Below are 15,504 nucleotides of genomic sequence, written 5' to 3' on the forward strand. Positions count from 1 at the left end.
CTGAGGGGCGACCTCATTAATGTTTACAAATACGTAAGGGGTGAGTGTCAGGGAGATGGAGTTAGGCTTTTCTCAGTGATGACCAGTGATAGGACAAGGGGTAGTGGGTGGAAATTGGAGCATAGGAGGTTTAAGGTGAATATACGAAAAAAATTTTTTACTGTGAGAGTGACAGAGCACTGGAAGGGAGGTTGTGGAGTCTCCTTCACTGGAGACATTCAAAACCCACCTGGATGCGTTCTTGTGTGATGTGCTCTAGGTGACCCTGCTCTAGCAGGGGGGGTTGGACTAGATGATCTTTCGAGGTCCCTTCCAACCCCTAAGATTCTATGATTCTATGATTCTATGATCACCAGTCCTGGCTGACTGGGGAGGTCCCAGATGACTGGAGGATGGCCAATGTGATGCCCATCCACAAGAAGAGCCAGAAGGAGGATCCAGGGAACTGTAGGCCTGTCAGCCTGACTTCAGTGCCTGGCAAGATAATGGAACAGATCATGCTGAGTGCCATCAAGCAGCATGTACAAGACAACCAGGGGGTCAGGTCCAGCCAACATGGGTTTAGGAAAGGAAGGTCCTGCCTGACCAGTCTCATCTCCTTCTGTGACTGGGTGACCTGCCTAGCAGATGAGGGGAAGGCTGTGGATGTGGTCTGCCTCGACTTGAGCAAGGCCTCTGACACAGTCTCCCACAGCATCCTCCTGGAGAAGCTGGCAGCCCATGGCTTAGACAGGTGCACCCTTCGCTGGGTTAAAAACTGGTTGGATGACCAGGCCCAGATTGTGATGGTGAATGGAGCTGCATCCAGCTGGTGTCTGGTGACCAGCAGTGTCCCCCAGGGGTCAGTACTGGGCCCAGTGCTATCCAACATCTTTATTGATGACCTGGATGTGGGGATGGAGTCCACCCTCAGTAAGTTTGCAGATGACACCAAGTTGGGGGAGAGTGTCATAGAATCATAGAACTATTCAGGTTGGAAAAGACCCTTGGGATCACCGAGTCCAACCATCATCCCTACTCTGCAAAGTTCTCCCCTAAACCATATCCACCAACACCACATCCAAACGATCCTTAAACACATCCAGGGACAGTGAGTCAACCACCTCCCTGGGCAGCCCATTCCAGTGTCTAACCACTCTTTCTGTGAAAAAAAATTTCCTAATGTCCAGTCTAAACCTCCCCTGTTGCAGCTTGAAGCCATTCCCTCTTGTTCTGTTGCTAATTACTTGTGAGAAGAGACCAGCACCAACCTTTCTACAGTGACATTTCAGGTAGTTGTAGAGACTGATGAGGTCTCCCCTCAGCCTCCTCTTTCTCAAACTAAACATTCCCAGCTCCTTCAAGTGTTCTTCATAAGACTTATTCTCTAGGCCCTTCACCAGCTTCATTGCCCTCCTCTGTACTTGCTCTTTTGAATTGTGGTGCCCAAAACTGGTCGATCTGCTGGAGGGCAGGAAGAAGCTGCAGTACAACCTGGACAGGCTGGGTCAATGGCCTGAGGCCAATGGCATGAAATTCCACAAGACCAAGTGCAGGGTCCTGCACTTTGGCCACAATAACCCCAGGCAGCACTACAGACTGGGGGAAGAGTGGCTGGAGAGCAGCCCAGCAGAGAGGGACCTGGGAGTGCTGGTTGACAACCCGTTGAACATGAGCCAGCAGTGTGCCCAGGTGGCCCAGAAGGCCAATGGCATCCTGGCTTGTATCAGAAATAGAGTGGCCAGCAGGAGTAGGGATGTGATGCTTTCTCTCCCTGTGCACAGCACTGGTGAGGCCTCACCTCGAGTACTGTGTCCAATTCTGGGCCTTTCAAGAAGGATATTGAGGTGCTGGAGCAGGTCCAGAGGAGAGCAACGAGGCTGGTGAAAGGAGTAAAGGGAAAATCTTATAGGGATAGGCTGAGGGAGCTGGGGCTATTTAGCCTTGAGAAGAGGAGACTCAGGGGGGACCTTATCACTCTCTTCAACTACCTGAAGGGAGGTTGTAGTGAGGTGGGGACTGGGCTTGTTTTTCCAGGAAACTAGCAACAAGACAAGAGGCCATGGCCTCAAGCTGCTCCAGGGGAGGTTTAGGTTGGATATTAGGAAGCAATTCCTCAGGGAGAAGGTGATAAGACACTTGAATGGACTTCACAGGGAAGTGGTGGAGGCACCGTCCCTGGATGTGTTGAAGGAAAGACTGGATGTGGCACTTAGTTCCATGGTCTAGCTGGTGTAGTGGTGTTAGGTCATAGGCTGGACTTGGTGATCTTAAAGGTCTTTTCCAGCCTTGGTGATTCGGTGATTTGGTATGTGCAGTCCTCTTGTCTGTCCTGTAAAGCAATCCACATACCAGTGCAATAACGGAGCATCTAGTTGTCATGGAAGGTATTTCTGTAAAGCATGTTTGTCTACTATGTTTATTCTTTTTTCATACCTCGTAGTTGGATTGTATTGCATAGATGCTTCTTGAGTTTCAGAACTTCCTAGGATTGCTGCTGGTTATTCTCTGGATTAGTTTATTCTTTGCTTTATGAGTAACTGGTAAATTAATATTGTCAGTAGCATGGGAAAACACAGCTTGCCTTTATATTCCCTCAGCCAGAAAGTAGTTTGTGTCTGCAGATTTTCATGCAATGCTCTTGTTTTATTCCTTTTATATCTTTGCTAAGATAATTATTGCTGAGGCTATCTTACATATATTAGTGCCTGGGTATTATTTTGTGCAGTTGCATATTGGCAAATAAAATATTGGGTTTAATACTGCTTTAAATTAGTTTACATATTCTAATAGAAATATCTCATAAAGAACCTATAATGCCTGCAAAGTACTCTTGAGACTTAATCAAGATGGCAAAGCAAGGAACCTGTTTGTTTAAATGAAGATCTGATATTCTTTTGCTGTGCTGAATTGTTGCACATGAGTGAAGGGTTGCAGTGGAACCATCAGAGTCCCACTGAGAAAATGAAGACCTGTGGGTGTGGTTTAGGTGGACTCACAGATGTAAGTAAACTGCATCTAGCAGTAATAAGGCACTCTAACTGGCTGTTAAGGTTCCATTTATGGAACCCATTAGTGTCTGCCCCTTCCTCACCCTGCCAAACAGAGACTCTCTAGAAATAAAATGATACTAAGTAACACATCTATTTCAGATAATATCCAGTAGTTAATATTGCTCAGAGTATTTTCCTAATAAGGATCTTGATGTTCAGGTGCATGTGTATTTGATACAGGTTGTATCTGAAAAGGATGTTGGGAGGAGGTGAGGATTAGTATTTGCTTACTGATTTTCTCTTTCTTTTCATTGTAAGGTGTGCCATGATGTTCTATTAAGAAAGACATTTAGCATACTTTCATATTATTTTGTGCATGTGCTGTGCCTTGAGATGCACAGTGATAAATCAAGTTAAAAATGCATTTTAAGTGTTCAGTGTGAGGGCTGCTTATGTGTGACATGATGAGACCAAAGGAACCAGAACTTGTTATCCAAATTGTCTTAAATAACAAGTAAAACGGTTCAGTTTTCACACTGGGAAATTAAAGCTTATCTTGCAGGCTCTTTTTGTTGTTCTCTGCATTTCAGTGATTGCTACATAGTTTGCACAGTAGCCTTTGTTTTAATGTGCTTTTCCAGCCATGCTGTCAGGTTAGCCCTTCTTGCTGAAGCAGATCCCCCTGGATGTACTGGCAGCCTTCTGCAAATGTAATCTCTTGCTGAATATCTGTATTTGACAGGATCAGCCATAACTGATGAAACTTTTCTTTCCTCAGGGGTTTATGCACTGGATAGTATCATGCAGAACTGGTTTACACTTTTCACTCCGACAGAAGCCACTAGTATCGTTGCTACAACAGTGATGTCCAACAGCACCATCGTCCGTCTGCATCTGGACTGCCATCAGCAGGAGAAGTTGGCCAGCAGTGCTAGGACGCTTGCTCTACAGTGTGCCATGAAGGATCCTCAAAACTGTGCCCTCTCTGCACTGACCTTATGTGAAAAAGATCACATAGCTTTTGAGACCGCTTACCAAATTGTTCTCGATGCTGCTACGACCGGCATGAGCTACTCACAGCTTTTTACTATAGCACGATACATGGAGCACCGTGGTTACCCCATGCGGGCCTACAAGCTGGCCACTTTGGCCATGACACATCTCAACCTGAGTTACAATCAGGATACACACCCTGCCATTAATGACGTTCTGTGGGCATGTGCGCTCAGCCACTCCCTTGGGAAAAATGAGCTAGCAGCTATAATACCTCTGGTGGTCAAAAGTGTCAAATGTGCAACAGTACTGTCAGACATTTTGCGTAGGTGTACTTTGACCACTCCTGGCATGGTGGGACTTCATGGAAGGAGGAACTCCGGTAAGCTCATGTCACTGGACAAAGCTCCTTTACGGCAGCTCTTGGATGCCACGATTGGAGCCTACATTAATACAACTCATTCACGTCTCACTCACATCAGCCCACGACACTATAGTGAGTTTATAGAGTTCCTCAGCAAAGCCCGAGAGACCTTCTTAATGGCTCATGATGGTCACATTCAGTTTACACAGTTTATTGACAACCTAAAACAAATCTACAAAGGCAAAAAGAAACTGATGATGCTGGTTCGTGAACGGTTTGGTTGACGAAAATGTGTGAATGGGGGGACTTAGGGGTGGGAGGGGTCATTTGTTTTTACTTGAGCCTGCCTTTGTATCCTTTTTAACTTAAAGAAACAGAGCCACACCGGTATTATATGTGTATAGTTATATTGAGTTTGCAGACTAAACTGTCATGTTGTGAGAGTTTGTGTGTTCAATTTTTTTTTCCTTTTTTCTGTTTTGTATGAGAGAGAGGTTAAAAAAGGTTTGGTTTACACTGAGTATATGTTGTCAAGTGGCAAAAGCCCACATCGCTCTCCTGTTCTTTCTGTATACGTTCACAGCCTCAAAAACAAACATATATTGCAATGGCTTTAAAAACCAAACAAAACACCTCCATCCTGTGAAAAGTACCTCGAATGGATTCAGCTTTACTCCTTTGTAACTCATCCTTACATTTCAGCATATTTAAACAAACCAACAAATGAAATACTAATAGTTAAAAGGCTGACCACGTGGCTTTGCAGTGCTGTTCATCCAGAAGCATGGCACACAATGCTTGTGCATGTGGAAACTTAGCGACTGTCAACATACATTCTCAGGGATTTATAAAAAAAAAAATAAAAAAAGAATGAGAGCATTTATTGTACTGTATATATATTATAGTATATGTCTGAATATTGAGAAATATAACATTAACTAATTTATAAAAAAATCTATGTAATGCAAAATACTTGAAGCTGCAGCAGCTTGGTTTTAAACAAAAAAAAACCTATCAGAAGGACTAAAGTGCGCCTTGCTTCAGGGTTGGCTCAGGTGGTGAACTATATGCTGGGCATCTATGCAGAGCCACCTTTTGGATTGCATGGTTGGACTGATACCTATTGGGGAAATTTTATATATATATATATTTATACAACTTGTGTATACATATATATGTATACACACATACACACATGCTTGTAACAGGCACTATAGTAAAGAGGGACAACAAAAATACACAGCCAGAGCAGCAAGCCTTAGCATTAAGAATACAGTATGCCAGAAGTGGGGTTTGTGCCTCCTAGCCTAGAAGACTTAAAGAAATGCCCTTTTTGACACAAAGCGCAAAATGTTTTCCAAAATGATTGACATGATACATTACGCCTTTGCAGTGAGCTAATAATAAGCTAACCTTTGTGCACAAATAACATATATATATATATTATATATATATATTCTGCATAGGTATTTTGACTTTGTGCAGGACAGAAAGTTGTGTAGGTATGACTGTTCTACTTTTCGGTTTGTTTTTTTAATATATTTTATTTTCTCTAGAATTACTCAAAAGCAGCCTTCTATCTTGCCTTGTCTTAATGCTTTAAAATAACCAAACTGGAGATCTAACTACCAAACTGTTCATTATATTATTAAATACCAACTTTGGTTACAGTATAGTGTCTTTACTTTAGCTGATGGTTCTGTATCCTTGTGCTTTTTAAAGCAGTTTTTGTTTTGGTGCAAAAGTTGTCCAGTGTCTCTTGTTCCCTTCATTAGAGAACATGCTAGAGGTATGTTTGTAGGTATTTTTGTTTAGAAAAACTATTTCATGCTCTCCATTTTATTTATTATAATAGGTAAAAAGGTTGTACTTCATCACCCATGTAAACATGCTCATGAAGTTGAAAGTAATTAAGATTTGATACACTGATATCAATTTATTTATGTAACTAAATCACTGTTTTATAAACTTGTTAATGATCAACAATTTTTTTGTTTTGATTAAAATTAGTTTTTTGAAAGTTGATTCTGCCTCCTTTATTGTGTCTGTTACTGGAGTTCACTTAAGCTGGGATACTTCATGTGTCTTAAGTGCCGAGCTTGCAAATTCAGTGTGTTATGGTGGTAAGCAATATCACCATCAAGCCCAGGAAATAAATGTTTTGTTACTCAAAAAATCTGATGAGGAATGGTAGTGATAATATCTGCTGGTGGAAGAAGTCCTGATGCTTTAGAGGAGGGACCAAATGCTGCCTGTGGCTGAAGATGTGTTGTCCATAGAATGAAGAGTAAGCCTTGGTGTATTGCTCTGGTAGGATGGTAGAGTGAGGGGGGATATTTTCACACTCAGTGGATTATTAGGTGACCTTGAGAGCTGAGAAGTGCTGTAAATAGATACAAGGACAGGTTTTACTGTTACTGGATTGGCTTTTCTAAAGTATTTTGTCTGTTTTGAGCCATGCATCTCATTCCACCCAGCATAGAGTTCTTCCTTACCAGCTGATGGCCACCATTTCTGCTTTTTTTTAAGCTGTTGCTCTGTAGGAGTTGTATGGGATTTCCAGCCCTCAGTGAAGAATGTGATGTGGCATGGTTGAAAATAGAAGCTTTCTGCTTTACCAACATCTTTATATCGTCTTTGGAATGTTATATTTTGTCATGATCTGAATACCTTCACTTTGTGTTTTTTAAGTATTTTCAGCTGGAAAGAGAATTAGTATGCAGCGAGCCATTATCAGAGATGCCAGTGTACCCAGGAATTCTGACTGTGAGTCTGCTGTCTCTGGAAGATGAAGGAGGAAAAGGTCTGAATCTTTGTACAGTTTGTAGTGTAAAATATCAGTAATTACTTAGCCTTGCTGAGTTCTCCTGACATAATAGTACTAGCCTTATGTAGCTTCTCTGACTTCCATTACTTCCAAGTATTGAATCTTCCTAACCTTTTTGCCTTCTTTGAATTTTCTGCTACATACAGTAAGAAACAGGAGGGATACTCTGTTTTGTAATAGGTTTTGTGTGGTTTGGGTTTTTTCCCTCTTACAAATAATTCAATATTAAGGATAATTTGGATTATGCAGATTGCAAAACTGAAGCCTGTTTGAGGACCAGGCTTAGAATTAAGTGCAATCCTCCTTTTGATGAGTGTATTGGCTTATTTTTCTTTCAGATGGAAGTTTATTTGGCTGGTTTCCATGACCGGGCAAAATCTCTTGTGTCCACATTGGTGCTGCACAGTCATCTTCCCACTGTGTTGAAAGCCCTCAAGGACCAACAGAGGCTTGGCCCATCTCTTCAACAAGCATGTCTAGATATGTACTGCTGTTGTTTTGTGGAGGTGGGAAGAACCTGGGAATCAGATTCTGCAACAAACCCAAACCAAAACAAACAACTGAGGGCTCTTTTGATGAAAACCAATCAAGTTTTTTTTATAATTTCTAAAACCTACATATTGCAATTAATTCTGAAGCATAAGGCAGCCTAGTTAAAATATAATGTCTCAGATTCCATCTTCTCTTCAGAGCCATCTATTTGAGACACACAACTAAACACTGCTAGTATTGTCTCCAAGTGTTTGAGAGCTTTTCAATTCTCCTTTAATTGAAAACTTTTTTGAAATACAGGATTGCTTTTCAGTAGTGAAAGAAATGGAGAATGATTCTTCCATATCATATGCTATAATTGAATCTTCATTCTTTTGGTGAGTTGAGTTAAATTCTGAAAATGTGTTATTCTGAACTAGGAGACTACCTTGAAGCCCAAGAAACTGACATTTGCCTGCAGGTTTTTTTCAGATTTCCTTTAATTGATTTTGCCAGAACAGAACCAGAGAATTTTTCCTTACCCAAATTACTTAACCTTCATTTAGCTTTTTAGTGTTTAAACACTTACTTCATTTCCACATCCCATTTTCCGATTAGAGAGAACTCCACAACTTTCCGTCATGAAAAACAAAGAAATATACATATAGGATGCTTAGATTTTAAGGTGCGAATTAAATCCAAGACTGCTTCCCTCAGAGTACTTCATGTCTAGTTCTCAAAATATTTTATTTTTAATTTCAGTGGCAGTAGGGCTAAACCTGGATTGCATTAATATGACCAAGGAATTTATTGATGGAGAGAAATTGCAGATAATATTCTGAGGCCAGAGCTGCAATGAGAATACTAGGACTGAATTTCATCAGGGTTGTCTAGTAGAACAGATGGAGCTCTTCCAAAACATTGCATTTGGTAACAGGTGCCATCAGTGCTTTGGATGACGAAGCAACCGTAATTGAAGTAGAGGTGAAATTCTTGAGGACTTTTATTTTCTTTACTCACTATCAGAAAATAAAATTTAATTCTTAGTATTTTTAAGGATAGAAAATAATCTGAGTGCTTTACATTAGTAAATTTATCTTCTATAGAAAACCCATATTCCATTGTCTTCTTTATATATCCATACAAACTTTTCTGCTTACGAGCTTTCAAAAGTCTCTTTGAAAGCCACTTTTAACAATACATTAGTGTTCTGTCAAATTAGGTTGAGCTACAATTTCCAGGTTTGTCTAGTAGCAATTAAGTTTTTCCTTGAGCGGGTCTAAGTAACACAGGTGCATCCAAACTGGGATGCTTGCTTACATTTGCTTTCTGAGTTATGCCAGTTTCGGTTTGTTGTTCCACAGAGTGGATTTGTGATACAAGTAAGTTAATTTCACTTCAATTTAATTAAAATAAGGTTTTTTACTGAGAAATCATACAACCATCCATTTCTGCTTTAAAAACAGAAGTCCTGGTAACTCATCTACTTTTAATGCAGGATTCAATTTGGCAAAATAGCAATATAGCTTATAATGTTGTCCCAAAATTAGTAACATCAATACCTTTAAAGAATTGGGAAGTATGATACCCTCAGATACTCTTTGGTTCTGCAGTTCTAGCTAGAGGTAAGTGTTCATAAACTAACATCTTCCATCCTTTTAAGTGCTTGTCCCCTTGAAAGCATACTTTCTGCAAGGGTAAGTGTGGAAGCAAGGAGCAAAAACCTGATGTGTTACATCCAGCCCTGGCTTTTCTTGACAAGGTTTAGTGATATTGCAGCATGTTACAAACTGCACTGAACATGAAACGAAAAGCTTTGTAAGATTCTCAATTGAGACAACCAGGTGTCAGGGGTAGCTTTACTTGAGAGAAGAGGTTGCTAGGATTTGCGCTCCCAGTAGACATGGACACTCCATACTGCACATGGAAAGACGAGCCTTCTGCTAACACCCTGGGCTGTACACATCAAGTAGCACCTAGCAGTCAGCTGAAATATTTGTCATCCATACTTAAATATAGTATCAGTATAAAGTTAGTAAAAGCAGAGCATTTTGTGCTCCAAGAAAAGAACCTGCCTTAAAAAGAAAATTGTGTTACGGACTGTATTTGTAGGCATCTGCAAGGTCATAGGATCAAAGATTTCTATTAACATCTATTGGCTACAAAGCACAAGTTATTTCTAAAACCAACCTTGACAAGTTGCTGTAGCTCTTACAGAGAGTAATTATGACTGGAAAGTACCACAATGATGAACTGCTTCAGGAGCCAGCCACTGAGTAGTCTTTTTCTGAGTTTTGTACCATTGCTGAGTTTTGTTTGCATTTCATTGTTTTAACTCTCCTTCCTCTTTAGCCTTTTTTTATATGTAATTTCAAGAGCTTTGTATTTGGAAAAATGCTTAACCTTGACATGCATAAGTCCATGGGACCGGATGAGGTGCATCCCAGAGTCCAGAAGGAATATGCTGATATAATTGCCAAGCCACTTTCCATGATATTTGAAAAGTCCTGCCAGTCAGGTGAAGTGTTTGATGACTGGAAAAAGGGAAATTGCACCCATTTTTAGAAAGGGTAGAAAGGGGGACCCTGGGAACTATTGACCTGTCAGCCTCACCTCTGTGCTTGGGAAGATTGTAGAACAGATCCTCCTAGAAGACAAGCTAAGGCACTTGGAGGGCAGCGAGGTGATTCAGGACAGCCAGCGTGGCTTTACTAGAGGCAAATCCTGCCTGAACAACCTAGCTGCTTTCTACAATGGAGTGACTGCATCAGTCAACCCTGGAAGACCTATGGATGTCATCTGTCTGGAGTTCTATAAGGCCTTTGATGCAGTCCCCCACAAAAGCCTTCTTTCTATGTTGGAGACATATGGGTTTGATGGGTGGACTGTTCAGTGGATAAGGAATTGGCTGGATGGTTGCATCCGGAGGATAGTGGTCAATGGCTCAATGTCGACATGGCAAACAATGACAAATGGTGTCCCTCAGGGGTCCATACTGGGACCAGTGATTTTAAATATCTTCATTAACGATTTTGACAGCGGCCTTGAGAGTACTCTCAGCAAGTTTGCTGATGAACCAAGCTGGGTGGTGCAGTTGATATGACAGATGGATGGGATGTCATCCAGAGAGACCTTGAAAAGCTGGAGAAGTGGGCCCGGGTGAACCTCATGAGGTTCAACAAGGTCACGAGCAACGTCTTGCACCTGAGATGGGGCAGTTCTCACTATCAGTACAGGCTGGGGGATGATGTGATAGAGAGCAGCCCTGCAGAAAGAGACTTGAGGGTACTAGTAGACGATAAGTTGGACATAAACAATGTGCACTCACAGCCCAGAAGACAAATTGCATCCTGGGCTGGATCAAAAGAGTGCCCACCAAGTCAGGGGAGGTTATTCTGCCCCTTGACTCAGCTCTCTTAAGACCCCACTGGAACTACCTTGTCCAGCTTTGGAGCCCCCAACATAAAAAGGACGTGGAGCTGTTGGAACAAGTCCAGAGAAGGGCCCTAAAAATGATCAGAGGGCTGGAGCACCTCTCCTATAAAGACAAGCTGAGATAGCTGGGATTGTTCAGCCTGGGAGGGGACAAGGCTCCGGGGAGACCTTATAGCAGCCTTCCAGTACATCAAGGGGCCCTGCAGGAAAGCTGGGGAGGGACTCTATAGTCTGTTGATGTAAAGTGAGCAATGGAGCTTTTGGATGGTAGCTGTGGTCCCTGGCCTGTGGAGCAGAGTATGAGAATGATGGGCTGTTCAGTCACACTGTGGGGGCTGGCTCCTTGAGAGCTAAGGCAACAGTCACAGCTGGCTTGCAGAAACAGCACTGCCTGCCTGTCCTCCACTCGGTCCTTGGAATTGCTTCAAACACAGAGAAGTCTTAGTTTGGTGTCCCAGGAACCAAAGGCAAATTGCTGTTCATAGAAGGATTCTGGAAAGTCAGAAAACAGATGAGGGTGATTAAGGACAGAGTTAAATATTCTGCTGGTGAAGTTGCTGGAATTATATCAAGGCTAATCTTGGCAGACACCTTTGGGAAGCCTGTTAGTTATAAGAATAACACTGGTGAGAGAAGTAGTGCCAAATTCTGACTGGTCAGTGGGCAGGAAAAGTAATTTGGGGTTTGTGGCCTCCACTTCCAGATGACCTGAATCTCATTAAACAGCACAATGATTGTTTGTAGTGCTTGCTTTGTCACCTAGCTTTTCCAATGTGCAGGACAACTGCATCTCATCTCTTACCAGAAGCATTACAACTGATGTCACTGAAGCCCTGTGTCCCTTCTGAAAACCAGGCATCTGGGACAAGCGTTGGCCTTGCTCAGCCCAGTTTCCTATGTATTAAGGAACCCTTGGCAGCACAACCAAACTAATCCAGGAGGCTAAGATTGTAACAGGGAAAACTGCATGAGAAGCTTTCCCAGCAAGATTCTATTTGTAAATGCTTAACAGCAGTTTTTCATTTAATTGAGTGGAAATCGTGGTTTCTGAAGAAAACATTATTTCTTTTGTGCCTCTAATTGATGCTTTTAACATGTTTAGTAGACCAGTACAGTAACTAAAAATATCTCAAAAATAACCACCAAAGTGGAAGGCATGATTGTCCTGCTAACTTGTTGCTGAAAGGAACAAATGTTCTTGAAGAATAACTTTTTCACAGTCATGCTCAGCCTGCCTCCCCATGAAGAAAGAGCTGCAAAAGGCATTTCTTACTGACAGCACTGTGACAACCAGTGCCCCTCTCTGGCTTGTTCTGGTGAGAGAGAGTTTAAGGAGGTATTTCTGGAAGATATGTTTTTTACCTGAGTTTAAAAGCCTTTTTTCTGTAGCCACTTGGTGGCTGATTTCCAGGAATGGTGTGGATGCAGCAGTAACCATGGGAAGGTTCTGCTGAGTTAGCCAGGAAGTCTTTGCTCCATGATCCCTCTGTGTCTATACAAATGTCTGACTCAACACATACTTTATTCTCCAGAACACTGCAATTTTTACATGTTCAAGGAGGCTGTCTCTGCTCCTGTCATATTACGATATCTGGGGTCTTTCATTTTTGAAAGCTAAGTTTCTCTAGCCATTCTCAAGAACCCAGGGTCTAAATTAAAAACACTTAAGTGCTACAAGACTTTCAATTCTCTGTTGTAAGCAGTATTGCTTGTCTGCTAAATAGTCATGTAGGAGGTCTTTCATATACAGTATCTAAATCATATAAAGGGTAACTGAGAAGCCTGATAGCCATGTTGGGAAATTTTGGTTTTAGGTGATAACTAAATACTGAAAAAGAAACTTCACAATTGCTTTATGGAGAGATGGTTGTAGAGGGAGACAGTACTCACAGAGTTTTCAAGCTGCTCTCAGTCTTTTCTGGGAAGGTAATTCCACATAAGAAAGATTAAATGTTGCACTAGCACAGTGCCTTTGGTTTCACAGCCTGCATTTTCCCAACTATCATTGTGTTCTCCATCTGGAATGATGCAGGAATTTTTTCCATACCTCAGCAATTCTTCTTTTCCATTTCAGCACTCCCAAAGTATACACAGTGTTTTGCTATATTCCTCATGCTGGGCTGCGTTACCCTAGTGTAGCAAACAGACTTTGGCCATTTGGTTTGGTTTTGTCTGGAAATCTTCAGCTGTACAGTGTTTGTTTCCTGCCTCTTGGAGATCATTAGGGACTACATATGCTGCTCTCAGTTGAGGAAGAAATGGCCACAGCTCATGAGGAAGTAATACAGTGCTATTCAGAGTTTTTTGTCATTCGTTTTGTGAAGAATTAACATTTTGTTGTCCTGAAAAGCAGTCTGTTGCCCAGTGTGCAAGAAGCCAATCCACAGACAGTTTAGATACTTGCTTTAATATCCAGTTCTGCACAGAAAAGGGAGCAAGGTGGGATTCCACAAAGCAAGCTTGGCTTTCTCAAACACAAGGGTTCTTTTCATGCATGGAAACATGTAAAACTACTTTATCTCTAGTTGTATTCTGTCTCATAACCACTCATATACAGAGTGGTTAACTACTTCCTTGCTTCCATATAAAGTGACAGTGTTTAAAAATTTCACTACACATGCTCAAAGAGTAGAGGGCTTTTTGTTAGTAGCAGTCCCTCTAGCCTATGGGTGAGTATTTTAGCATGGTATTAGTACATTAATATGCTGATGGCATAATAATATGGTGAGTCTAATTAGCATTTTCTAGCTAGTGCTCAAGGCTATAAACAAGATAAGTTATGAGCAGTACTCCTCTCCATTGCTTTCATCTATATTGCAGGATTCTGTCTCAAGCACAGGCTGCTGACTGCATTTTTCTCTAATTCTTGCAGTTTCAGTGTTATGTAAGCTTTGTTTTAAATCTGCATGTCTCTTTGTTCTATTTTGTTATTTTATTTTCCCCAAAATTCTACTAATTTAAAATAATAACTGACATAATATTAACTTTCATATCAGGGGAAATACAGGCCACAAAACCCAGAAGCTAACAAGAAGCTATTTTTTTGGTAAAACGTAAAGATTTTCCCATATTTGGTCTTTCATTGGAAAAGGTCAAATCAGTGTAACAGTAATTACAATCCAGAGTTTGGAGCTCGTCACTAGGCATATACACTGCCAAGGCACAAGTTCCCCACCCCTAGAAAAGTCCAGACAAATCAGACAGGATTATTTGGTCTTTTGAGTTGCCTGTTTAGTACCCATATGGTCTGTTTAGTTTGGTTGTGTGTGGGGGAGATCTAGTTGGATGCACTAAAATGGCACCGACTCTAGCCCACTGTGAAAATGCTACTTTATGCACCTGTTTGTCCTGTTGAACGGGACAATAACGTATTTTTTGGCACACTTGCCACATTGGCAATCTCTCTGTGTTATCTCGTTTCTCACCCTGTGTAACTTACAATACATGTAGGTTATCTGTTACCAGTAGCAATCCGGAGTCTCTGTTTTCTACTAATGGGAAATCAAATGAAAGATGTTTCTAGCATTTGGACTGGTGCTTGAGAAGTGCAGCTGCATTGATAGCTCTGAGCAGAAGCCTGAGCTTTAGCAACTACTGAGATCAGGGCCTGAATTTGCCAGTAATTTCACAGAGGTTTTGTCTCTCCTGCTGTTCAAGTGTGTGCTTGAAAGTGAGCATGTTCAGCAAGGGCAAATGTAGTCCGACCACATACATGGTGAGAGGGCAAGAAAGGTGTCTAAGCACAAATATGGCTATTAACGATGGGCCCAAGCTTTTCTTCAGGTGTTGCCATTGGGTGAAACATTTGTGGAGCAATGGATGGAAGAGGCTGGCTCACGTCCTGACATTCATAGCTTTGTGTACCTCATGCAAGGACATGCTATGGCCAGCCCAGAGGACAGCAAGAGGCACAAAACAACCAGGCAATGTGTTTATTTCTGTCCAGAGCCTTGATAAACCATGGTCGCAGGTACCCCTGCAGAAACTGCTTGTTTCCTCTTTCCCTGATACTGAGTGCTTCTCTACTGGACAAACTATGGTGAGGATTAAGGCAGATGAGCCCTTTGCAGGATATGCAAGTGAGAGACATCACAGATAATCCTTAGAGCCTCCCTGTGTCGGGTCATCCTATCCCCTCCATGAGCCTGATTGTCTGCTGTCTCTGTGCCTTTATTTGAAGTGAACACTCTTCTGTGCAGCTCTTGCCTTTCTTCAGCTGTTTCAACTTCCCTGCAATTCTGGTGATAGAATTGTGAGGAATTAAACTGCTTATTGACATGCTATATTTTTTTATTCAATTCAGAAATTATGCAGTTTTGGAAATCTGCTATAATAAAATTCCTTGGCTTGTTCAGTATGTCCTTCACGTCTGGCTTTTCCAAAAATGGTGTTTCAGCTTGTTGTGTTTGCTTCATGATAGGCAACAGAGCAGAGCCCTCCTG

General features: G+C 41.6%; 1 protein-coding gene across 2 annotated transcripts in view; it reads left to right on the forward strand.

Moving 5' to 3' along the window:
- ZSWIM6 (zinc finger SWIM-type containing 6) overlaps positions 1-6,354 on the forward strand; it is a 115,054-nt gene extending 108,700 nt beyond the window's left edge. For both annotated transcript variants that reach the window (XM_051642926.1, XM_051642927.1), the window contains one exon: positions 3,751-6,354. In XM_051642926.1, coding sequence (XP_051498886.1) covers positions 3,751-4,613 — 863 coding nt within the window. In that variant the 3' untranslated portion in view covers positions 4,614-6,354. The remainder of the gene's footprint in view (positions 1-3,750) is intronic.
- Positions 6,355-15,504: the final 9,150 nt, after the last annotated feature.

Source organism: Apus apus, chromosome Z (genome assembly GCF_020740795.1).
Source record: "Apus apus isolate bApuApu2 chromosome Z, bApuApu2.pri.cur, whole genome shotgun sequence".
In the NCBI taxonomy this organism is placed as follows: domain Eukaryota; kingdom Metazoa; phylum Chordata; class Aves; order Apodiformes; family Apodidae; genus Apus; species Apus apus.